At 52.2% G+C, this 22,632-nt stretch overlaps 7 protein-coding genes across 7 annotated transcripts; 4 read left to right on the plus strand and 3 right to left on the minus strand.

Moving 5' to 3' along the window:
* Positions 1-201: 201 nt before the first annotated feature.
* HER10_EVM0007447 (multicopper oxidase) lies at positions 202-2,319 on the plus strand (the record flags this gene model as incomplete). Its single annotated transcript, XM_035477002.1, has 1 exon — positions 202-2,319. The coding sequence occupies one exon, from the start codon at positions 202-204 to the stop codon at positions 2,317-2,319; it is 2,118 nt and encodes a 705-aa protein (XP_035338560.1).
* Positions 2,320-5,419: 3,100 nt separating this feature from the next.
* HER10_EVM0005669 (endopolygalacturonase 1) lies at positions 5,420-6,563 on the plus strand (the record flags this gene model as incomplete). The annotated part of the gene is made up of 2 exons (XM_035475275.1): positions 5,420-5,620; positions 5,676-6,563. The coding sequence occupies 2 exons, from the start codon at positions 5,420-5,422 to the stop codon at positions 6,561-6,563; spliced, it is 1,089 nt and encodes a 362-aa protein (XP_035338370.1).
* Positions 6,564-7,814: 1,251 nt separating this feature from the next.
* On the minus strand, positions 7,815-8,919 carry HER10_EVM0003967 (cellulose-growth-specific protein; the record flags this gene model as incomplete). Its single annotated transcript, XM_035473627.1, has 7 exons — positions 7,815-7,858; positions 7,925-8,174; positions 8,239-8,299; positions 8,356-8,609; positions 8,668-8,697; positions 8,761-8,769; positions 8,827-8,919. The coding sequence occupies 7 exons, from the start codon at positions 8,917-8,919 to the stop codon at positions 7,815-7,817; spliced, it is 741 nt and encodes a 246-aa protein (XP_035338231.1).
* A 4,009-nt stretch (positions 8,920-12,928) lies between these two features.
* HER10_EVM0002061 (peptidase family M28) lies at positions 12,929-14,709 on the plus strand (the record flags this gene model as incomplete). The annotated part of the gene is made up of 2 exons (XM_035471787.1): positions 12,929-13,279; positions 13,347-14,709. Exons 1-2 carry the CDS (start codon positions 13,173-13,175, stop codon positions 14,707-14,709), a joined length of 1,470 nt encoding a protein of 489 aa, XP_035338046.1. The 5' UTR covers positions 12,929-13,172.
* A 473-nt stretch (positions 14,710-15,182) lies between these two features.
* HER10_EVM0013082 (ergosterol biosynthesis ERG4/ERG24 family protein) lies at positions 15,183-16,867 on the plus strand. The gene is made up of 3 exons (XM_035482451.1): positions 15,183-15,309; positions 15,373-15,680; positions 15,732-16,867. The coding sequence occupies exons 1-3, from the start codon at positions 15,272-15,274 to the stop codon at positions 16,820-16,822; spliced, it is 1,437 nt and encodes a 478-aa protein (XP_035339073.1). The 5' UTR covers positions 15,183-15,271; the 3' UTR covers positions 16,823-16,867.
* Positions 16,868-18,578: 1,711 nt separating this feature from the next.
* Positions 18,579-19,997, minus strand: HER10_EVM0013050 (L-galactose dehydrogenase; the record flags this gene model as incomplete). Its single annotated transcript, XM_035482422.1, has 2 exons — positions 18,579-19,348; positions 19,571-19,997. The coding sequence occupies 2 exons, from the start codon at positions 19,995-19,997 to the stop codon at positions 18,579-18,581; spliced, it is 1,197 nt and encodes a 398-aa protein (XP_035339068.1).
* A 400-nt stretch (positions 19,998-20,397) lies between these two features.
* HER10_EVM0001177 (L-galactose dehydrogenase) lies at positions 20,398-21,712 on the minus strand (the record flags this gene model as incomplete). The annotated part of the gene is made up of 1 exon (XM_035470932.1): positions 20,398-21,712. Exon 1 carries the CDS (start codon positions 21,655-21,657, stop codon positions 20,398-20,400), a length of 1,260 nt encoding a protein of 419 aa, XP_035337961.1. The 5' UTR covers positions 21,658-21,712.
* Positions 21,713-22,632: the final 920 nt, after the last annotated feature.

Consider the following 22,632-nt stretch of genomic DNA (forward strand, 5'->3'; position numbering starts at 1 on the left):
TTCCCGAGAGGGCGGCAACGAGCGGGCAGAAACAAAACAGAATGCTACGCCACCCCGTTTTCCGAAAACTTACCTGCCTTGAACGGCAGTTCGGCTCGTGAGCGGCATTTTGTTCGCATTTTCAACCTCTTGTTTGAATTTGTGTCTCTTCGCTCCTTGCGTTGTTCCTTCAAACCGTTGAGACGCGATGAACTTCGCGCCATGGACGTCGTCGAGCGAGGAAGCGATCAAGAGAGGCTTTTGAGTCCGGCTCTGACGATCTCCACCGACTTCAACTTGGACCACCTGGAGTCATCGTCTTTTGGTTCGGCTACAGAGGACAACGGCGAGAAATCGCCATTTCTTCCTCCCCACGATGATGATGATGAGAGACCACAACAGTCGCGGAGCCGGTCAGATGTCTCTTGGCTGAGTCGAGTCTCTACAGGCTTCTTTGGTGTATTCATATTCTTCTTCATTTTCTATGCGTCAGATCTGCTCTACCCAGCGACTGCATCGCATGATTCTCAAACGGCAGTCTATGTGGTCAAAGAGCCAATACCATCATCGCCACGATTGAGGAACTCGTCGGAATATGTTTTGGGCTCTTCGTGGGACTTCAACGCCTCGCCAAGCATCAGAGAGTACTACTGGACCATCAGCGATGCGACTTTCAACCCTGATGGGATCTTTCGGCCGATGATGCTCATCAACAACCAGTTTCCCGGACCTCTCATAGAGTGCAACGAGGGAGATACCATCGTTGTCCATGTCCGCAACGAAGCTGTCAACGCCACAGCCATTCACTTTCACGGCATGTATCAAAACGGCACAAACTCCATGGACGGCACCGTCGGCGTAACGCAGTGCCCGATTGCACCCAACGCGACGTTCACATACAGGTTCACGGCCGAGAACCAGTCAGGAACGTATTGGCACCATGCACACCACAGCAACCAAGCTTCTGATGGACTCGTCGGGCCTCTTGTCATCCATCCGAGAAACAAACAAGGAACCAGAGATCAGTACTCGACTGATCGGGTCGTCATGATCTCGGACCACTATCACAACACATCGGCCGAGTTGTTGATGGACTACCTTCAATCGGACCAGGAGAATGAAGAGCCTGTGCCGTCGAGCGGCCTCATCAACGGGCGCAACTATCGCGATTGTGTCGACTTTGACGGATGGAATTGCCAGAACGAGAGATCTCGTGTGTTTTCGTTGGAAACCTTTAGCCTGGCTCCAAATGAGCGACATCGCCTAAGGTTCATAAACACTGGTGCGTTTGCCGAATTCCAGGTCGAAATCGACGAGCATCCGCTCTACGTTACGGAGGTTGATGGGACTGATATTCACCCTGAACCCTTCCACCGCCTCAATATCCTTCCGGCACAGCGATATAGTCTGGTTCTTGAGACCAATCTCACCACTGCCGATTCATTCTGGTTGCGAGCTAGGATGATCACGCACTGCTTCGCACGAGAGAACCCCTGGCTCGACTCAGAGGTGAAGGGGATCATCCGGTATGCCACACCAGATCTCTCCAGCATAGAGGAGACGCATGAAGCGTTGTCTGAACTCAGCGAACCACAAAGCAAGAGCTGGGACGAAGCCATAGATGTCGACTGTCGAGACATGAACACAACTCTTCTCAGACCTGTCGATGCAATTCCAGCACCCAATGTCACAGCCACAATGTACCTCCGCGCCAACTTCGAAATTGGGGCCTGGCGTTTGTCGCGGGGCTTCTTCAACGCCTCGACGTGGCACGCCAACGTCACCTCGCCGGCTCTGTATCGCTTCATGGACACCGCGAAAAGAGACAATGAAACGCTGTTGCCGTCTACAACCGGCGTAAACGACATCACCTTCAATCCAGAAAATGAGTTCGTGTACCAGACGCAAGGCATCCAAACGGTTAACATCGTCATCAGCAACTTCGACGACGGCGCACATCCGTTCCATATCCACGGCCACAAGTTCTTCGTACTAAAGCAATCCCCAACGGGCTACCCACCCGAAGACATGGCCGAGTTGGAAGCAGAACTAGCAGCGTCGGGTGTTCTGGAGAACCCGCTCAGAAGGGATACCGTAACAGTCCAAGGCTACGGGTGGGCAGTCGTCAGAGTCGTTCTGGACAATCCGGGCTTGTGGGCGTTCCACTGCCACAACGCATGGCACGCGGAGGCGGGCATGGTAATGATGATTGCTGCGAGAGTCGAGACGGCCAAAGAATGGAAGGCGGCGAGCGAGGAGGAAGTACGGCTCTGCGGGTTGCCTGGGGTTGAGAAAGGGGTTCGGCCTAGTGATGACATTTGGTTCGGGAACTTTGGTTGAAGGAGAAAATACGAGATTCTGTAAATAGAGGGTTAGTAAGTGCTACTGCCCGGAAAGTAGTCTTTCTCAGAAGAGATAATGGGAGCTTCGGCGGACAATTGGAACCCGCTCCCCGTGATAATTACACCGCCTCTAACAGTCTGACCCACGGGGAAATTGTCGAGTGCATACGCTCCATCTGTTTCCGTCCTGTAATGAATCAGAAATCAGCTGTTGTGGGATCCATCCATCAGTCAGGTCTCTACTAAGTCCGTCGGCGAAATAGCAACGGCTAGAGTACCCTTGTCAACCCGTTTGTTGTCAAGCCCCCCGTGGGCAAGGCGTTGTGGTCCTCGGCATTATCCCTTGCCCATTGGAGTTGTGATCCACCAGAGGTTTCCATCGCCTTTCACTTCTCCGCGTATGTACGGAGCTATGTCTTTTGCAAAAGAAAGTTGCTGACATCTACCGGTCGAGTACCGAGACATTGTGTCCAAGAAGGACAAGATAGCTTCAATAGTACCGGCAGTTCCGAAGCTCCTTCCTTTCATAGATACGATGGCTTCATGCCTCTGGGGTATCGACTCATGACGGAGAGTGCGCTGGCTGCACTTCGCACCAGAAAAGGAGTTGCTTGCTTGGAAGTTGAATTGGGCCCGACGATCTAGACCGCTGAGAGCCTAGAGGTTCTCAACAAGCTAGTCTGCATGTAGTTGCTTGAACAGGGGGCACATTGAATATTGCAAGAGATTGGGAAATAGGCAAACGGGTCCCGTACTAACTCGATCGGATACCGGATTCCGCAGTACCCATCATCCGGTCTCCCATGAGTGCACGTGTGCTGCATCATCCGTGTGGTCCCATAATCCCATTTGCCCTCATGCCCATTTCTCGCCAGGCTCCGCAATGGGAGGCGAAGTTATGGGCCCCTTAATTCTTCTATCTGCAGCTCTGCGACGAATTGGTTGTAGTGCTGTTGGAACTTCCATGTTGAAGCCTTTTCTGCTAATCTGTGATCGTCACTTTTCGGTCCGTTGTAAAATTCTCAAAGTCAAAAAAAGGAGAGGTGTAGTACGGAATTGACAGAGAGTTCCAGTTTTCTCATGTAAAAAAGGCCCGTTGAAACAAGAGACAACTGATGCGTCGCATTGAGTCGGAAATAAAGAGCAATTGGACGCTCGCGCCCCAGTTTATCGCACTCTGTTCGTAGGTTGGTCCTATCTTTCTTCACCCACCTGCATACATCTCAGTGCCGAGTTCCATATTATTTTTGGGGTAAACGATTCCAGCTAGATAGGACGCGCGCCCCATCAACTCATCTTTAGGATGGAGCCGCTGAAGCATCTAGATGGACGTTGTCTTGCCTCTAGAGACTTGTGCCGCTTGCCGGCTATTCAAGAGTCATGTCGATGTCATATTTGCTGTTGAATGATGATATGCGGCTGAGACTTGAGGGTGCCATGTAGAAAGAGAGCCGGCAAGTCGGACGGAAAAACCAAACATGATGCGACGTTGAAATTGAAGATTCAGAGTTTTGACTGGTGCAAATTCAAGGACTGTCAACTCCCTAGCTGCCGTTCAGATGACTTGTGTTTCATCCGCCATCCAACATGGTCAACACGAAGAAAGGCGCAAACTCTAATTCCCTTTCAGGATCGTGAGAGGGGGGAAGGAGAAAATCTGCCAAGTCAAAGTGAGTTAAACACCTGCATCAGTTACGTTGCACCGTCAAGCGAAAAGGCGCGAGCAGCCGAAGGTGTCGGATGCTAGACACTTCATGGTCAAGACTCAAATTAGCTCGTCGACGGGGACCCGGTTCTGGCAATATTCTGCACATTCTGCACACATGACGGGCCAGCGCTAACATGACTAGGCCATCTCGAGGAAGTTTGGAGGGCAGCAAAACAGTTGAGGATGGGCCCGAAACTCTGAACTTTCCCGCCAATCATGGGCAGAATTGGCAGAAATGTTCCACGGCAGCACCAATTCTCGTGGCTTTTTGGTAGACGCTCCCCGAAAGTCAATTCTATTGCAATCGACTGCCGTACCGTGATGTGATCAACCCCCCACCCCACTCCCATAAGTCCCTTCAGCTATACGTGTTCGGGAGGCCGTGACCATCACATTACCAACGATTCAACCAAGCTAACCCTGAGGGCACGCAATATCAATCGAACTCTGTTCAATTTAAAGCTCACATTGTCTGACCATAAACTTTCCACCAACCAGCCGCCCCGGTACTGGCATCCCTGGGGAACAATTGGTCCGTTACGCGTCCAGTGCTCCTAGGCAATCCCCCTTTCGCGGCTCCCGTCCCCTCCTCCTTTTGTATGATGCCCCCCCAAATGCTGGGAGGTTCGATGTTTACCACAATGGGACGAAAAGCCCCAGTTCAGAGTTGCGGCTGGAAGAACGGCACGGAACTCGGCAACTTGAGATCCAGGATTGATACAACCACCTATTGAATAGAGTGCCTAGATTCGATCGGTGCAAGGGCCGGACGACCCTGCTTCAACAAGCCTTAGCCTTGGCGGCGTACGAAAGTAGTCCACAGACGCGGAGCTCATGGTGGCAGTGGTGCTCGTCTATGTCAATCGCGGAGATGGCACTGTTGGGCAGAATCTAGTGCGATTCCAGAAATTCAGGAGTTGTCGGTGGGGTTTGCCTGCCTGCATGGGACTATGACGAACAAGGGCCATCCCCGGCACTCGCGTTGCTTCTGGCCTGGGGCCCGGTCGAGCTCCATCTTCCATCTAACTGACTCGGCCAGTGTTTCCCTGCTCCCATGATGCGTCCAGACGACTGACTGTGCAGCCGGTGCGTGGAACAAGGTATCCGTCCTGGACAGGAAGAGAGCAGAGGAGGATGGCAAACAGGAGCAGTTCGTTGACAGGCCTTGGCAAGGCTGTGCCAAGAGATCCCGTCGATTTGGATATAAACCATCCTGCAGTTCCTCCCCAGATTGCCAAGAAGCTTCCAAGACATCACTCCCGCAGATCTCATCCAGTTTACCATTCTAGAGTCTTGGCTCATTCATTCTTTCGTCTTATTTTTTAAACAAGCATTCTGATACTGTGTATCAAGTCACTCTCTACTACCAAAACAAATTCCTTCCACCAAAATGGTTTCTTCACTTCTCGCCCTCGGCGCCTTGGCCGCCACTGCTATCGCTGCTCCCCTCGATGCTCGCGCCAGCTGCACCTTCACCGATGCCGCTGCCGCCATCAAGGGCAAGGCTAGCTGCACCAGCATCATCCTCAACGGCATCGTCGTCCCTGCCGGTACCACCCTCGACATGACCGGTCTTAAGTCCGGCACCACTGTAAGTTGAGAGAGTCCGTGACCACCGAGTTACTCGTTAGCTGACACCGTAAAAGGTCACCTTCCAGGGCAAGACCACCTTCGGCTACAAGGAGTGGGAGGGACCCCTCATCTCCTTCTCCGGTACCAACATCAACATCAACGGTGCCTCTGGCCACTCCATCGACTGCCAGGGTTCCCGCTGGTGGGACTCCAAGGGAAGCAACGGCGGCAAGACCAAGCCCAAGTTCTTCTACGCCCACAGCCTCAAGAGCTCCAACATCAAGGGTCTCAACGTCCTGAACACCCCCGTCCAGGCCTTCTCCATCAACAGCGCCACCACCCTCGGCGTTTACGATGTCACCATTGACAACTCTGCTGGCGACTCCGCCGGCGGCCACAACACCGACGCCTTCGACGTCGGCTCCTCCACCGGCGTCTACATCTCCGGCGCCAACGTCAAGAACCAGGACGACTGCCTCGCCATCAACTCCGGCACCAACATTACCTTCACCGGCGGTACCTGCTCTGGTGGCCACGGTCTGTCCATTGGCTCCGTCGGCGGCCGCTCCGACAACACCGTCAAGACCGTCACCATCTCCAACTCCAAGATCGTCAACTCCGACAACGGTGTCCGCATCAAGACCGTCTCCGGCGCCACTGGTTCCGTCTCCGGCGTCACCTACTCCGGCATCACCCTCTCCAACATTGCCAAGTACGGCATCGTCATCGAGCAGGACTACGAGAACGGCTCCCCCACCGGCACCCCCACCAACGGCGTCCCCATCACCGGCCTCACCCTCTCCAAGATCACCGGCTCCGTCGCCTCCTCCGGTACCAACGTCTACATCCTCTGCGCCTCCGGTGCCTGCAGCAACTGGAAGTGGAGCGGCGTCAGCGTCACCGGTGGCAAGAAGTCCACCAAGTGCTCCAACATCCCCAGCGGCAGCGGTGCTGCTTGCTAAGCGTCTCGCACTTGCGAGTTTTCTCGGCCGCTCTCTTCTGAGTTGGTGATACCCACCCGGGGGTGCTAGTCTCTTTTCCCTGGTGGGAACGCTGACGCGGAAAGTTTTGTGCTGGACTTTCTTGTAATGAGTTGAGCCGCGTCTGCAAAGTAGTCAGCCGAGCGCAAATTTGTTCCTGTATATAATTTCCTTTGTCGTTCTCAAGATGTCTTGAGGCGAGATACATATGAATCCAACTACATACTGGATGAACTTCATCGTTGCATTCTTCGTGACTCCAAAATCTTCAAGCTCGCAATTGACCCATGTTCTACTTCAAGCCTTTGTGCCAAGAAACCAAGAGATAAACGACTGCTCATTTCCACATGAGTTACAAGGATCCCGACATGGCATACCCCTGTAATGCGAAGTGGCCCGGACCCCCGACCCTCATTTCCAACAGAACCACAAAAGGGCCTGGCCACGCGACATTTTTAATCAACACAAAATCAATCCGAAATCAAAAAGAACTGCCCACATGCTCAAAAAAGCAAAAGAAAGACTCCTCGACGGGGAATTGAACCCCGGTCCCCTGCGAATCGTTGAATTATCAATGACAAGCAGATATCCTCACCACTAGACTATCGGGGACTGGTGGATGTTGACATCCAGTGATAGTTGGTTGACGGCGACTCCGACTAGTGTGTATATGAAGGCTTTGACTCAACCATCCCCACCAACAATGCCCAATGAAGCTGGCTTTTTGGCTGTTTGATGGCAGACAGTGAGACAAACATTTCCATTCGACTGATTGTGTGCTGAAATGCAGACCTCACGGGCTTTTAACCAAGTAAGGTATATAGACAGGACGTTGTTGCTTTATCCTGATGCAGCGCGCAACCTCAACACCGAGGGCATATCCAAAAGTCATAGCAATCAATCTGTTCTTGGCAACAAAGAAGAATGATTGGCACATGGCACTCCTATTCACCCTCGGCAGTTTTCACTGATTGAACTGAAGTTTGTATTGATCCATGCCTGGCTGAAATATCCATGCCAAGTGGCCTGTGACTGTGAGCTCTCGTCAAATGACATATTCCCAGTTGAGTTGATGCATCTGACGTGTATGATGGATCGAGCCTAACAGCAGGCTCATCGATCGTGTTCAAGAGTATATACTTTCTCACTTCTTTCAATATGTACAAGAATTCAAATGATTGGGCGAGCCCATTCTTTCCTATTGTCAGTGCGAGGCAGCAAATCGAAAGGTGCTTAGCAGGTGAACACAGCCGGGCCAGGAATGGTATAAGTTTGGGCTTCAGAGAAAGTCAAAGGTCAGCAATTATCAAGAGTCAAGAATTCAGAGACATTGTACAACATACCCTTGTAGGCATCGTAGGTGATACCTGGATCAGTCGACTTGTACGCGCCGGGGATGGCAACCAGCGAAGTCGCAGTCTTGGTGCCGGAACCAGTGACCTGCAGTTGATGGCATCCGGGGTAGAATTGGGCGCCAGGGTACGAGTAGGCGGCGTGCAGAGCAATGATCTCGTGGCGGACGAGGTAGTAACCCGACTTCAAGCAGGACGGGATCGTGTATTGGTAGCCAGAGTTGGCAACCATAAGGGGGGTCTAAGTTGAGAAAGAGGTCAGTTACCACTGATCAATTTTGGAGGCAATTGCAGATCCGACTTACATCAGCCCAAGTGTTGGTGGTTCCAGTGCGTCCACCCTCCTTGACCTTGAACCACACAGCACTGTTTCAAGGTTAGCCGAGGCACCTGAACATACTTCCAAAGAACTCTTCACTTACGAAGTGCCGGGCTGCCATGCCTGACAACCAGTATCGGGGCATCGTGCCATATAGGTGATCACGGGACCGACGTGAGAGTCGGGCCAGAGAGTCCATCGCAGGGTGACGGTCGATCCCGCCGCAGCAGTAGCGTGCAGGGCCGCGGGTGTCGAGCCCGAGATGCCGCCGGCTGTGTATCCTCCGCACTGGACATCGATCAAGTCGACGCTCTCGACGGGGCCGTTGCCTTGAACTGGGCGAGAGATTCTCTGGGGCTGTTGAAAACTCAGGTGAGTCGTGGTATCCTCGCATGGGGACTGAATATAGACTTACGGTAGGGCTTGTGTACGGGTCTTGGTAAGGCTAGGTACGTGTCTGTTGTTAGATTCACAATGGGACATTTGAGGCTTTGATTGTCTAATGTACCTGGTAGAACTGTTGTAACTGTGTTAGCAACCATGATTAATTATAGGAGGATATGTCATGACAAACCTGGTAGTAGGTGCCACCAATAGTAGCATTGTCGACGTATCCGTGACCAGCGACCAGAGCCGCAAGGCCTAGGAAGCAAGCAGCGATCTGCATGTTTCAAATATTTCCGACGAACGTCTGTTGGACAAAAGCGAGAGATCGACGGCTGCGACAAAGGGCAAGTTGCGTAACGACTGACACTGCCTGCCTGGAGCTGAGCACGTTAAATCCAGAAACTTGCTCTTACACGGGAAACACCATGCTATATATCAACAACACCCCGACTCAGCAACAGTTCATCCTTTCTTCTCCTTTTCCTCTCCAATGGGGACCACTCCTCTCAATCCAAGACACCAAGCCAGCGTAGTCAGCCAGCAAACTCCTTGGCACGACGACGTTGCCTCCCCATCCCACCCCCTAGAATCTCGTCACGGGAACTAAGAGGACAGCGCAAAAAGGAAACAACGGAACCACACGAGCGAGTGCCACGGCTCGACTTTATTAACTCTGGCAAGGGGCATTGCCAATGAAAATGGGGAAAACCCGCATCCCACTTTGGAGGCGGGGTTTCCACCAATTAATCAGCCGAGCCATCGTCGCAAGTCAAAACGCCAATGCCACCCGTGTTTTAATTAAAAGGGAACAACAAAGACGAATAAGCAAGGTTGGGTCTTGCTACTACGTCGTCGACAGAGCGCAACAGACTTTTGCGCGGGATCCGTGATGCCGTGTGCCGTGGGTTTGGATTGCGGGGGGATCTGCGGTGTCACCATGCCGGTTCATGATGCTTGTACATCTGCAGGCAATGCCGAGGAAACATTTTCGTTTCGAGAGGTTTCTGAAATAGCTGAAGATTAAAGATTTCGAGTTGGGTATCAGTCTTTTGAAGTCTGGTAGATAGTCGATAGCCCTTGAAAATGTCTTTGAAGCTTGGGGACATAATTGAGAGCGAGAATGCAGAGATTGGAGTGAGTAGATAGTGACCAATACATAGCATCATTTTGTGGAATGATACATCAGGGAAGCCGAATTGAATGCCGCAAAGGTTGCCTCCGTGTCGTCTTTTGGTCATCCCACCCTCTGCCGTTGTCCATGTATTTCTCCCCGAACGGGAATGTGACATCTCGCTCAAGAATAGTCAGAATGCAGTAAGCTGAACAGCCACATGACACTTATTGGCTTGGCCGTCAACTTAGCTTTAGTTAAAGGGCGTCTAAGTCTGGAGTGTGGCTCTCTTACCTATATGTTGACGACATGCGCGGGCTTGTGGAATGCTCAAATATCTACTTTCGTATGCGATAGTGCGTCTGCTTCATCTTCGAAACTGAGCTGCGCTTATGATCTGTTCTATCACTATTACTATGAGGATTTAGGATTCAGAAATTCGAATGTGAAAGTGTGAGCAAAGTATATATTTACCACTGAACTACTGCTGATAGTCAACTTCTTGCAGCCATGTAAGTATTGGAGACTTGTGTGTCTCATGCTGTAAATCATCCTACACAAGGAAGTTGTCTTTGACATAAGAGGTAAGGTAGTTCTTGTCAGGAGACAATATGTACAAGCCTCAGAGCCTCGAGTCTCACCATCTATCCATCGATTTACTTCTCCCCTTCGCACCTTCAAGATTCGATTGATTAACGAACATGTGATCGGTTCTCATCACGATCTCATTCTCAGGAGATTGTATTACTATTACGACAAATTAGAAATCTGTCGTGCTTTGGCGACATGGATGGACTGAGATGCCAGACTCCAATGGTTCGCGTTATTATGTCTGGCCGCTGGTTGAGTACTTTGCGACTTCGGCACGATTAATCTACATAACGCGTATTTCAGAAACGTTTTCATGTTCAGCTTCTGAACGATACCCGAACTGGATCTCGCTTTTCTTCTTTCAATCGGGGTCTCCTTCCGCTGCTTTTATTGACAATGACGGTGGATGGTCTCTCTAAACGCTGTCACTGCCGCATCTACATCCAGACTGCGGTAGGTCAATTTGCAGGTAGATTACGAGCAATGAACAAGATGGACTACTGTAGCTCTTTGACTCGCTGGAAAGAATTCCGAAAGACCGCCGAGCATAGATACCAGACTTGCGCCATAGTCGTCAGTGCCATTCTCATACAGGAAGTCCAGGCTGACAGGTCGCAGGGCGGAAGTCCATCGCATCGGCCCTGGAGGACGAGTAAAGTGGTCTGTTAAAACTACTGGAGGATAAGGAGTCGATCTACCTGGACTAAGATCTGCCGAATGAGCAGAGGCTACTCAGAGATCGAAATGCGCACGTCTGATACTCTGATTCATCGACATATTCAAACCACGACAAGAACCAATGAAAAGCAGGCTGTCCTGGCATTGCTTTCAATCTCATCTCACGTGCAAACCGCAATGATTTATAATTGAGGTGATTGGAAATTAGCCAATTTCTGTAGAGTCTTCGGGAGCAACTGCAAGGCGAGTCATGACGTGCAGTACCATCCTGCGGACAACAAAACTTCTCGCAATCCATCAAGTAATCAGGAATTATGATAAGTGTTTGCAATGAGAGTCACATAGGTTTGGAGGAAGCGGGGAATAGGCTCCTGATCAAGTACTCAAGGTTTTAGTAAGGCAGTGCTAACTTCAAAGTTTATTGTTAAGCTTATTTGTTGACTGGGGTGACGAGGTCAGGCTTGTCAGCCCAATAGGAAAGCAAGCGCGTGACTGGACCCTGGGCCATCGATCGGGTGCTGACGAATGCTAGCTAATGTTGAAGAAGGCTATGTAAGAAGGCGTTTGTGGAAATGTTGAATGGGTTATGATTTTGGCGACTTTTCAGGACACCATGTGGCTGACTCTGCAGCTTAGTATTGAGCAAGGTACATCTGGATCGACATTATATGCATAATGCAGCGCGGCCCAGAAAACTGGCATCGGGGACAAGTGTAGATGGAGAACGTCTACGAACTCTCTTGCTTAACGTTGCAGCCAGCCACGGTACTGGCTAGACCCTATCCCCTCTTCTGAAGCCGTGCAGTCACTGCCCAGGAGCCAACAATGAACGTGTCATTCCAAGAGTCTCGATATCTCTAGTAAGACAGAAATACCGAAATTGAGACTTTTGAGAAGGTACTTAACTTGGGTTGTTGGATTCTCAGATGTGGTCACTGATGGGGCAAATCTACCTATCATCAAGTTCAATATGTTTTTTCAGAGTTAGACTTCAACACACAGAGTCTTATGAAGGAAACTCCGCAACTGACGAACTTTTCCTACTTCTCCACGTCTAACCCCCCAACGAGACACAAACATGACGATATTTCAACCATAAGTAGTCCTGAAAAGTTGTTATCGCGTTATCTTCCCTGTTGTTTGCAAATGGTGAACTCCCCACGCTCAGATACTCTGCCAATCATCACATCTGACAGAGCCGGCTTACCGATCAAAAGCTCGTTTAATGTCTTGGCAACAAGCTGGAATGAAACCCAAGAGAGCAGGTGCAGCACGTTAAGGCCGACCGTCCAAGACATCAGCTTCCAAAAGTCCCATTATCCCCAACCCCGCAAGCCACGCGGAGAAGCGTTGTCGTGCGCCATGGCCACATCCCGGACGGAAGCCGAGAGGGCGGACAAGATTATCGAAGAAACATTAGGCCCAGGAACCGTGTTACTGAAGCACTAAACGAAAACCCTGGCACCGGCAGAAGAGCAAGATGGGCAGGTCCTTTATTCAACTGACGCGGTGCTGAGCAACAGTTGGTCCCAACCCGCCACCCCGCGATATGAAAAAGTCTTGGCACCTGCCCTTTGGGGTTACATCGTGGCGTGCGAATATTTGAGCCAAGATGTTGTGACCCGCGTCTTGGCTCTCGGGTGCAGCAGCATCGAAAGTGCCAGGCTTCTATGCCTCTCGCCTTCTTTTCCAACGGCAAACTACTTGCGGTAACACTCACCCGTTATTGCATGACCAAGGCTAGCAGAACAATCAGGCTAGGCGAGCCCGTCTTTGCTGACAGAACTCGCCGGGCTCGAGGTCTGCTTATCAGTTGCATCAATTGGGCCCGCTGATTCGATATGCCTTCATGTTCCCCGCCCCAGAACCCATGCAATCGGCAAGGTCCAAATGCATGCCAAGCTTAACCAGAAGCTTGAGCTCTGACTCTCTAGGCAAGACCTCGCAATGTCGCCGCGCAGCGTGCCATTCGACATGGAAAGCCAGGGCGAAAAAAGCAACTCAACATGCGGTGTTTGCATGCTGTGGTTATTATAAAGAAGCGGGCAATGCCCCTGAGCGCGTCTCTGAGATTCTGAGAGCTCAACCCGCCTTGTTCTTCTCGCGGTCTCCTTCCTGGTCTCATTGAGTGCATCACCAGATCATCCGCCAAGATGAAGACCACCTACCTCTCCGCTGCCGCTCTGGCGCTGGCCACATCCACCTTGGCCACCGATCCCCTCACTCCTGACAAGATTGAGGCTGACATCAAGACCGTTGAGTGAGTCAATGTCATGCTACAACAAGCTCTTGTGATGCACAGCTCCGGCTAACCCACCTGTCAACAGGCTTGAGCGTGTTCTCTGGAACCTGAACAAGATCGCTCGCGATAATGGCGGCACCCGCGCGTTTGGCACACCGGGCTACAAGGCCTCGGTCGACTTCGTCTTGGAGCGTGCCCAGACTCGCTTCGCCAAGCAGATGGACACCTACCTCCAGCCCTTCAACCACACCTTTGAGCAGACCAACGCCATCTCCGTGACCGGACCCGACGGCGATGTCATTGTCATCAGCGCCGAGTACAACACCGCCACTCCCCTGCCGGGCGGTATCACGGCTCCGCTCATCGACACCCCCGTCGACGACGTCAATGGTTCTGGATGTCTCCCAGAGGCCTTCACGGGCATCGATGCCACGGGCAAGCTTGCCTTGATCAAGCGCGGCGTCTGTGCCGTCTCTGACAAGATCAAGAACGCAAAGGCTGCCGGCGCTCTCGGTGTGATCCTGTACAACCAGGTCCCTGGTGACGATATCACCAAGCCCACTCTCAGTGCTGAGAACATTGGTCTCCTCGTCCCCTTGGGCATCATCACCCTCGAGACTGGAGAGGCGTGGAAGGCCCTTCTCACCGCCGGCGAGGAGGTCATCGTCACCCTCATCGTGGATGCCATCTTCGAGGAGCGTGAGACCTGGAACGTCATCTCCGAGACCAAGGAGGGTGATCCGAACAAGGTCATCATGCTCGGCGCCCATCTCGACAGTGTTCTTGAGGGCCCTGGCATCAACGACGATGGTTCTGGCACTGCCGCCCTCCTTGAGCTCATGGGCTCTGTTAAGAAGTACAGCGGCTTCCCCCACAAGATTCGTTTCGCCTGGTGGGCCGCTGAGGAGGCCGGCCTGGTGGGATCCTACTACTACACCGAGCACCTCAGCTCCGAGGACGCCGACAAGATCAAGTACTACTTCAACTACGACATGATCGGATCCCCCAACCCCATCTACGAGCTCGCCTCCTACAACAACAGCGGTATTGGTCCCCAGCTCATCGCCGACTACCTCGAAGCCAATGGCAAGGAGACCATCTCTGCCGAGTTTGATGGCCGCTCCGACTACGCCGGCTTCGTCGAGCTCGGCATCCCAGTCGCGTCCATCTTCACTGGTGAGGGCGAGAATGATCCTTGCTACCACCAGGCCTGCGACACGATTGACAACATCAACTGGGATGCCATCACCGTCAACACTAAGGCTGCTGGCCGCGCTCTTGCTACCCTCGCCAACTCGCTTGAGGGCGTTCCCCCTCGCGCTAACACCACCCCCATCCTCCGCGGTCGCGCTGGTGTTCTCCAGCAGATGCGTCGCTGGAAGGCTTTGGCTGAGCACACCAGCCACGGCAAGACGTGCTCTCACAACGACGAGAAGAAGATCTACTGAGTCCTGTTGAGCCAATGATGGATGAACCGTCTGCTAGATGTAGCAACTTTGCAGGCGCGGCGGGTGTAAATGTAGTAGCCAACACTTTGGTTGGGTCAGCTTATGAGTAATGAAGATAATGTCTACTGAGACCTGACTTGCCTTTTTGAGAAACGATTGAACCAGTCATTAAGATCCCTTGCATTCAACACATGTCTATTCCGTGTCCGAGAATGAGGGCATCGCGGAAAACACGGGCACCGGTGAAGTGGGGCCGATCGGCACCGGAGCACAGGAGGGCTCGGCGTCGCCCACCGTGGATTAGCGCCTCGGTAACTGGAAATTACAACTGGAAGCACGACCCACGCCGCAAATTTCTGCTGATTGGTGCTGTGCTGCCCCATCAGAAAGGGGTATTCCCATTACGCGTGTTGTGTTTGCTCTTTTCATGCCACCGCGTCACGTCAAATGGAAGCCGGCGTTTCACTCTTTATCCTGAAGCCAGCTGAGATATCTATCTCTCGATTACGGGTAGACACTGATAAGATTCATCGTGCTGAGTCAGTGACAATTCTACACAACAATGGCTCCTAAGAAGCACAACTATGAGTTTGGAGGCCCGTAAGTTCCGCGTTCTAAACCTGCTTTTCACACTCAATCGCTGACTTTTCGATGCTCACTCAGTCCCGGCGCCTTTGCCATCGTCTTTGGACTTCCCGCCCTCTTATGGACCTTCTTCTTCGTCTGTAATGACAAGACCGGCTGCCCTGCCCCGTCCACCTTGAGCCCTCGTACTTTGACCTTGGAGAAGCTCAAGCTTGAGACGCCATGGCCCGCCGATGGAATTTGGGGCTTCTGTAGCTGGGAAGCTTTTGGCTGGAGCATCGCCTACTACTTCGTGAGCTTGGTTCTCTACCGCATTCTTCCTGCGCAGGAGATGCTCGGCACCAAGTTGGTTCAATCCGGTCGTCCATTGAAGTACCGCTTCAATTGTAAGTTCTCTCAATCCAAAGGCTCGTTGATCTCATCTAACCCACGAACAGCTTTCAACGCCACAGTCTTTCAGCTCGCCGGTCTGGCTATCGGCACCTACCTCCAAGGCGCCGACTTCGCCGTCTGGACCTACATCTCAGACAACTACCTTCAACTCTTGACCGCCAACACCATCCTCGCCTACATCATCACCGTCTACGTCTACGTCGCTAGCTTCAGCGTGAAACCCGGCAACCCAGAGCTACGTGAGTTAGCCGTCGGCGGCAACACCGGCAGCCTCATCTACGACATCTACATCGGCCGTGAATTGAACCCCCGCATCACCCTTCCCTTCTTCGGCGAGATCGACCTCAAAGCCTGGCTGGAAATGCGCCCCGGTCTGACCGGCTGGGTCATCCTCAACCTCGCCTTCTGCGCGAAGCAGTACCGCACCTACGGCTACCTCTCCGACAGCATCCTCCTCACGACCGCCGTGCAGGGCTACTACGTCCTCGAGGGCCAATTCATGGAGGCCGGCCTGCTCACCATGATGGACATCACCACCGACGGCCTGGGCTTCATGTTGACGTTCGGCGACATCGTTTGGGTGCCCTTCCTCTACTCCACCCAGACCCGCTACCTCTCCGTCTACCCCGTCCACCTGGGCTGGGCCGGCGTCGCCAGCATCTTTGCCGTCTTCGCAACGGGCCTGTATATCTTCCGCTCTGCGAATAACCAAAAGAAGGTCTTCCGCACGCAGCCTGACCACCCGAGCGTCAAGGATTTGCCTTTCATCCAGACGAAGCGCGGTACTAGGCTGCTTACTGGTGGATGGTGGGGCAGGTCTCGGCATATCAACTACTTTGGCGACTGGCTCCAGGCTTCACCGTTCAGCTTGCCGACTGCCGTGTCCGGCTACCAGATCCTCACTGCTGGCAGCGCCGTGTCTGGTGCTATCACGATGCTTGACGGTCGTGAAGTCGTTCAGGGCGCGGCTCGTGGCTGGGGCATGGTTTTTACGTACTTTTACGTGTTGTACTTCGCCATTTTGCTTATTCATCGCGAAGGGAGGGACGATGTTGCTTGCTCGGAGAAATACGGCGAGGACTGGGAGAAGTATAAGAAGATTGTTAGATGGAAGATTCTGCCGGGTGTTTACTAAGGGAGTTAACAGTATGCGCCATCACTCAGTTCGTCAACAAGTAGCATAGCACGGATATCGTCAATCAAGCTGAAGCTGAACGTGAGACTTAGACTATAGCTTATACTTAGATCATGATTTATCCCTGAACTATGAAGAGTCTTTGTTCATGTAGCACCGTATTTGAGCAGCATAGCCTCAATTCTCCCCGAGATCTCCGTGATGTTTTTGCCACGGTAGTTGGCGACACCCTCAAAATGCCTTCCACAGCCGAGTATAGCATCTAGACAAGGCCTTTGAACCCCATTTCGACATATTTGGAGTGGTTTCATACCACTGAGATAATCGCACGCACGTAGTATGGTATTCTTTGGCCGATTCATCGCAGCTGGATTCCCTCGGGCGTTTGGATTCGCTCCAGCCTCCAGCAGAAATTTCACTCCATTCTGATCCAAACAAGCGACGGTAATTTGCAGTGGCGTGACTACGAAGTCCGGTGCATCTATTTCCGCACCCAGGCGTAGAAGGTCCTCAAGTCCACATAATTCAAAGCAATCCACACCCTTGAAGAAGCTGTAATCTACGGAAGTCTGATGACCATGTAAAGCAATGGAGTCCAGGAGAAAACAGCGACAGTCGATAGCTTCTCGCCAGTCCCCTATGACGTACCCCAATGCTGCATGCATACGATACTGATCACCCCAACCAACGACCACAATAAATCTCACAAGCGGAAGAACGAAATCTTGCGTATAGCTTCTTTCGTTAAACCGGTAACCTAGGTGTACCGTAGTCTGCAGGATATTCCTTGCACTACCTTCCTTGCTTAGCATAATGTCAGCTAGCTTGAAGGCTCCCATGAACAAGAGGTCAACCAGAATCCGAATATCAGGCGGCGTTGATGCATAGAATTGAATATGCGTGGATGGACGAACAGACACGGGCATGTAGTCCTCGAAGAGCGCGCCCAAGACATTTAGCCCATCTTCCAGGAGTTCAAGTTCCAAATTACGCAACGTTTCCAAAGGATGTGTTCTTGAGTGGTGCGGAGTCGTAAGCATGGTAGCAAGTTCCTCATTCTGTACGAGGACCTCTTCATAGTATTCGATCATCTCGATGACTGCGAGATTACAATACGTTCCAAAATCTAACTCCCATCTGGGGGTCGGAGAAAGTTGATCGTTCTCAAGAGTCCTAGTGTCGCTAATCTTGTACTGAAATGCTTCCGAGGAAATAACGCTCGCTCGTTGGCTCAAGGCTGTGAACTTGTCAAGGCGAAAACAGTATTCCGGACCAAATCGGTTTGACACGGCCAAATATTCCATGACAGTGTAATGCGAAAATGAGACTTCTAGTCCGTCTTGATAAACACGGTGGTAAAGGTTTACCGTGACAGTTATGAGACAGCCACATAATTCGCGAAGAAATTCGACATCATAGCGATAGTCTTGTGTACTCGGATTTTGCCGATATAAGTCTCTTTGGATTGCTCCAACTAACACCTTGTAGTTGATTGATTGATGCCCATGGAATTTGTTGTTGAAGCAGATCCAATCAAGAGCTGAAACCATAAGTTGGAGATCTTCTTTAGGTATGGCGTCGAAAATTCTGTCGTATGCTTCATCGAGGGTCTTTGGGAGATTTCTTAATTCATTTAGGATGGACGCCTTGCTCCCTTTGATTCGCCGCAAAGAATCGAGCTGGCACACAATCCAACGAAACCTGCAGGACGAATCGATTAGTCTTAGATAAACAATAGACACTGTGAGTGGAATACTCACATTCCCTTTGCGCCCGCACACAGGGCTATTAGAGCCTCTTTGCGTACATCCTTTGTCCAGTCTTTCAGCTTGTCATCGGTAGCGAGTCGAGTCTCAGTATACAGACGTATATCAGCGTCGAGATACTCGTTTCGCATGGAAATTTCCGTCGAAATCTCTTCCATGACTTTTTCAATGTCCAGATATTCGCGACTAGTAACTAAGAGCCTGATGTTTGGGAACCTGAAGTCGGTGGCGAGATCTCGCAAAACCTTGAGAAGCTCTTCTCGTGGACTGCTTTCGTCAACAGCATCAATCGTGATGTAAACAATGCTGAAGTAGCGTGAGGCGGCCCCAAGAGCAGTGAGCAGGTCGCTGAGGCTAGGATCCCTACCATCCTTGAACATCTTCCAAAGATGATCTGGGACCTGATCTACCTTCCTGCACATACGCTCAAGGACCCATCGTAAAAATGGAGCTGACTCGTCTTGGTTGTGCCCGAAGTAGCAGTAGTAGTGAATTCCAATCGACACAGAGTCATTTGAGGTAGACTGTCGGCAACTCTCTTCGATTTTCTCAGCGAGTTGTGAAGCCAAGATAGTTTTGCCGGCTCCCGGGATGCCGTGAATCCATAGGCATCGTATATCTCCTTGACTGAACTGGGCCCACTCTGGAGTACGTGACATCCATTCGCACGTCCCAGGTTCGTGATTTGTGCAAGCTCGGTGGTGAATTGATGACGGGTCGGTGTGTCTGAGCCACTTGTACACATCGTTTCGTTGATTTTCTAACCATTAATGTGACGATCAGTATGATAACAGTGGCCATCGCTCAAGAGGTCGAGTGGAACATACCAGTCAGAACTTGCTGGATACGTGAAGTTCCCTCGCGTATGAGCTTGATGTCATAACTAGGCGAAGATAAGTCTTAGAATTCGTGCGGGCTACCCGTGGTTTCGATGTAAAACACGGCATTTTCACTTACCTGGATGTTGCGGTTAAAGCAAGACTGATTGTATTTTTGCACCGTGCAACGTCATGGAGCAGTTTTCTGGCCTTCGTCTCCTTCAACGGCCATGCCAAGTTCCTCAGAGTGACCTGCACTTTTCTTCTCTTCGAATCAGGGGGCCCTTGTGCCTGGTTTTGGTCAGAGGCGATCAACTTCTCCAGCTGTTCGATGGCGCCATGGCATTCTGCAATAGGCCCTGCATCTCCGTCCAAAGCTTTTCGCAAAGCCGAGTCTGGTTCTTCGAATTTGAGGAGGAACTCGACGTTCTGCAAGACTGCTCCCACTGAGGAACATTCGACGAGGATCGTGCGTAGATCGGATGGTGCATCCCGGACGTTCTCGATGTAGTGCTTGCAGATCGAGACCACTCTATCTGCGATCTGAATAGTTGCGAAAACGCTCGCCACAAGGCCAAAGGCTTCTGCCATCTTTCAGCCGTTGTCAAGACTCAGGGCAGTACTGAAACGATCGATGACAGCAGCGATCCGCAAACTTGGAAAAGGGAGAATGGCGAAGATACGATCAGGCTGTTGGCGGGGAGACCTCGCCTTATGATTTCCAAGGCCCTCGAAAGCAGCTGGCAGAATGCCTCAGAGTGTGCCCAAGGCAGGCTGTGCCGCAATAAGACAACTCCAGTCCAATCAATCGGTCCCAGGTGATGGTGCGCCTCATAAAGATTCCATAGCCTGCATCGCCATGGGGGCTTGTGTGTCAAGGCACATTGACCAATCAGATGCTTGTCGCTGTATGAGGAATTGCATGGCAGAGTATTTTGTCAAAAGTGTCTATTTCTATCAGGTATCGAGACATGCAAGTAACGCTAATCGCTCACAGATTGCTGGAAATTCTAGTCATGAAGTTGGTCATCAGTTCATCCTCCTCCGGGATCAAGCCAAACTTATCCGCGCTCCTCTCGTTCTGGAAGCCATCATCGGGACTCGCCCAGCTGTAGCCCTTCCACACGCCCAACTCGGGCCACATCTTCTGCTCCACGAGAGCCTTGAGCTTCTCATACCGCGCCGAAGCCTCGCTGCCAGCAGCAAGACCCTGGAGCACAAGCTTCCACGACTCGACAGTCTGCTCGAGCTCCGCGGTGCTGGTGACGCCCATGACGCTGCCTCCGACGCGCACGTCGCCGCTCTGGCCCGGCAATTGCACGCCGAGACCAGCTGCGGCGCCGACGCGGGCGTACTCTTCCATTGACCAGTGAAGCGCAACAGTCTCCAGACGCTCGCCGGCATCGCTGGCGATGGCCGAGAGCTTCTGGCATGCCGAGCGCAGGTCGTCCGGCGCGGGGTGCCACGACGCGATAACGCCGGCCTTGCCCTCCGCCGTCTCCGTGCGCGCGGGAACGCCTGTGGATGTGAGAAGACCCATGCCGAGCATGCTGGCGTTCAGGACGACTTGCACGCCGGCGTTGCGGAATCTCCGCAGTGGGCTCTGCTCGTCGGTGTGGTCGGGCCCGGCGACAACCTCTGCGAGGCCGAGCGTGGGGTTCTGAATAGTGAAGTGCCCGTAGCTGAGGATGGCATCGAGGGCCTCGCCAGTCTCGGCGAGGATCATCTCAGCGAGACTGCAGAGAACGTGGACGGGGAAACCACTGATACCGACATAGCGGATCTTGCCCTCATCGCGAAGCTGTCTTAACGTCTGAACGGCGGCAAGGACTTCTGCGGGGGATACGAACTCGACGTCGTGCATGTACACGAGGTCGAGATACGTCGTGTTGAGGCGGCTGAGGGAGCGGAGGACAGAGTAGCGCACGTACGCCGGCGAGTAGTCAAACTCGTTTCCGGCGATGCGGCCTGCCTTTGTGACCAGCACGTAGGACTCTCTGGGAATGTTGGTGGCTGCGGTGTGGGCGGCCAGGGCGTCACCGAGCAGGACTTCTGAGGGGCCGTAGTACGGCGATGTGTCGAAGCCGTTGACGCCAAGCTCTAGCGCCCTTGAGACGATTTGCCTGTACGGCATCTGCAGCGGGTCCTTTACATGCTGGGTGTTGAAGGTTGCTGTGCCTAGGAAGAGAGGCGGCAGGACGGAGGCGATGGAAGGCCGGGAGGCCGGGTTGAGGCTTGTTGTGGTAGCCATAACTCCTGGAGGAAAGGTGATATGAGAATGAGATGAGAGCTAGTGAGAATGGTTCGATATGCTCAGGGAGTAAAAGTTCGGGAAGAGGGGCGGGAAAGAAGAGGGACTTGTCAGGAAACTGTCTAGCCTTAAGACGGGAAGTGAGAAGAAAGGGCTGAGCCGGTGAGGTGTTTGCTACTTGATATGAGAGGGTCACAACAGGATCGGTCCAGAAGTCTGGTCTAAAAAGCCGGCATGGGGGGCCTCGCTGCTTGCCAGGCTCCTGGACTAGGAAGAATTCGTTATTAACCATAACTGATATGTGGGCATTTGAGACCGCTCTTCTCCGTCCGCTTCTATTAGCGTACCCAGAAACCGCGAGCTCGGATTCTCCCAGGGCTAGGCTCAAGCCGCGTACGCTCAAAGGGTACTCGACTCAGTGCCGATACATAGGTAAGGTATTAGAGTATCAACTCGTCAATACTTACGAAGCTATGTTGCGTGGTGGAGTTTATGCGTGGTCCATCTTGGGCCAAGCCCTTTGAGCGCGAGCTATTTTGCCAAGTGAATTTGGACCGATTGCACGTGTCACCTCGTCTCAACTTGCCACAACTTGATAGACAAAAGTGACAGAGTGACAGCAGAACGACAAGTTGGGCAAAGCCGCAAAGACAGAGAGAGAAGAGAGATCATGGATGGGAGGACCCCCAAATGCAAGAATCCTTGCCAACTGCAATTTTTCTCCTACCGGGCCTCGCCGGCCGGCATAAGTGTGGCGGAACCCCCAGTATCCATGTTCCTCTGAGACTTCCCGTTTCAAGCCACCCTCCTTGACTCGTCATCCACAAACAGATCCCCCCGATCCCTGGCGCCAGTCGTACGGTCGCACCAGAAAGCACCGCAGAAAGTCAGAAACCCAGAAGATGCGGTGTGCTCCATTGCGGACGCTAAACTTGTTTTGTCATATAAACCGTCATTAGCCTCAAAATTTCCAAA

The sequence above is a fragment of the Colletotrichum scovillei genome (assembly GCF_011075155.1).
Source record: "Colletotrichum scovillei strain TJNH1 chromosome Unknown Contig00001, whole genome shotgun sequence".
NCBI lineage: Eukaryota > Fungi > Ascomycota > Sordariomycetes > Glomerellales > Glomerellaceae > Colletotrichum > Colletotrichum scovillei.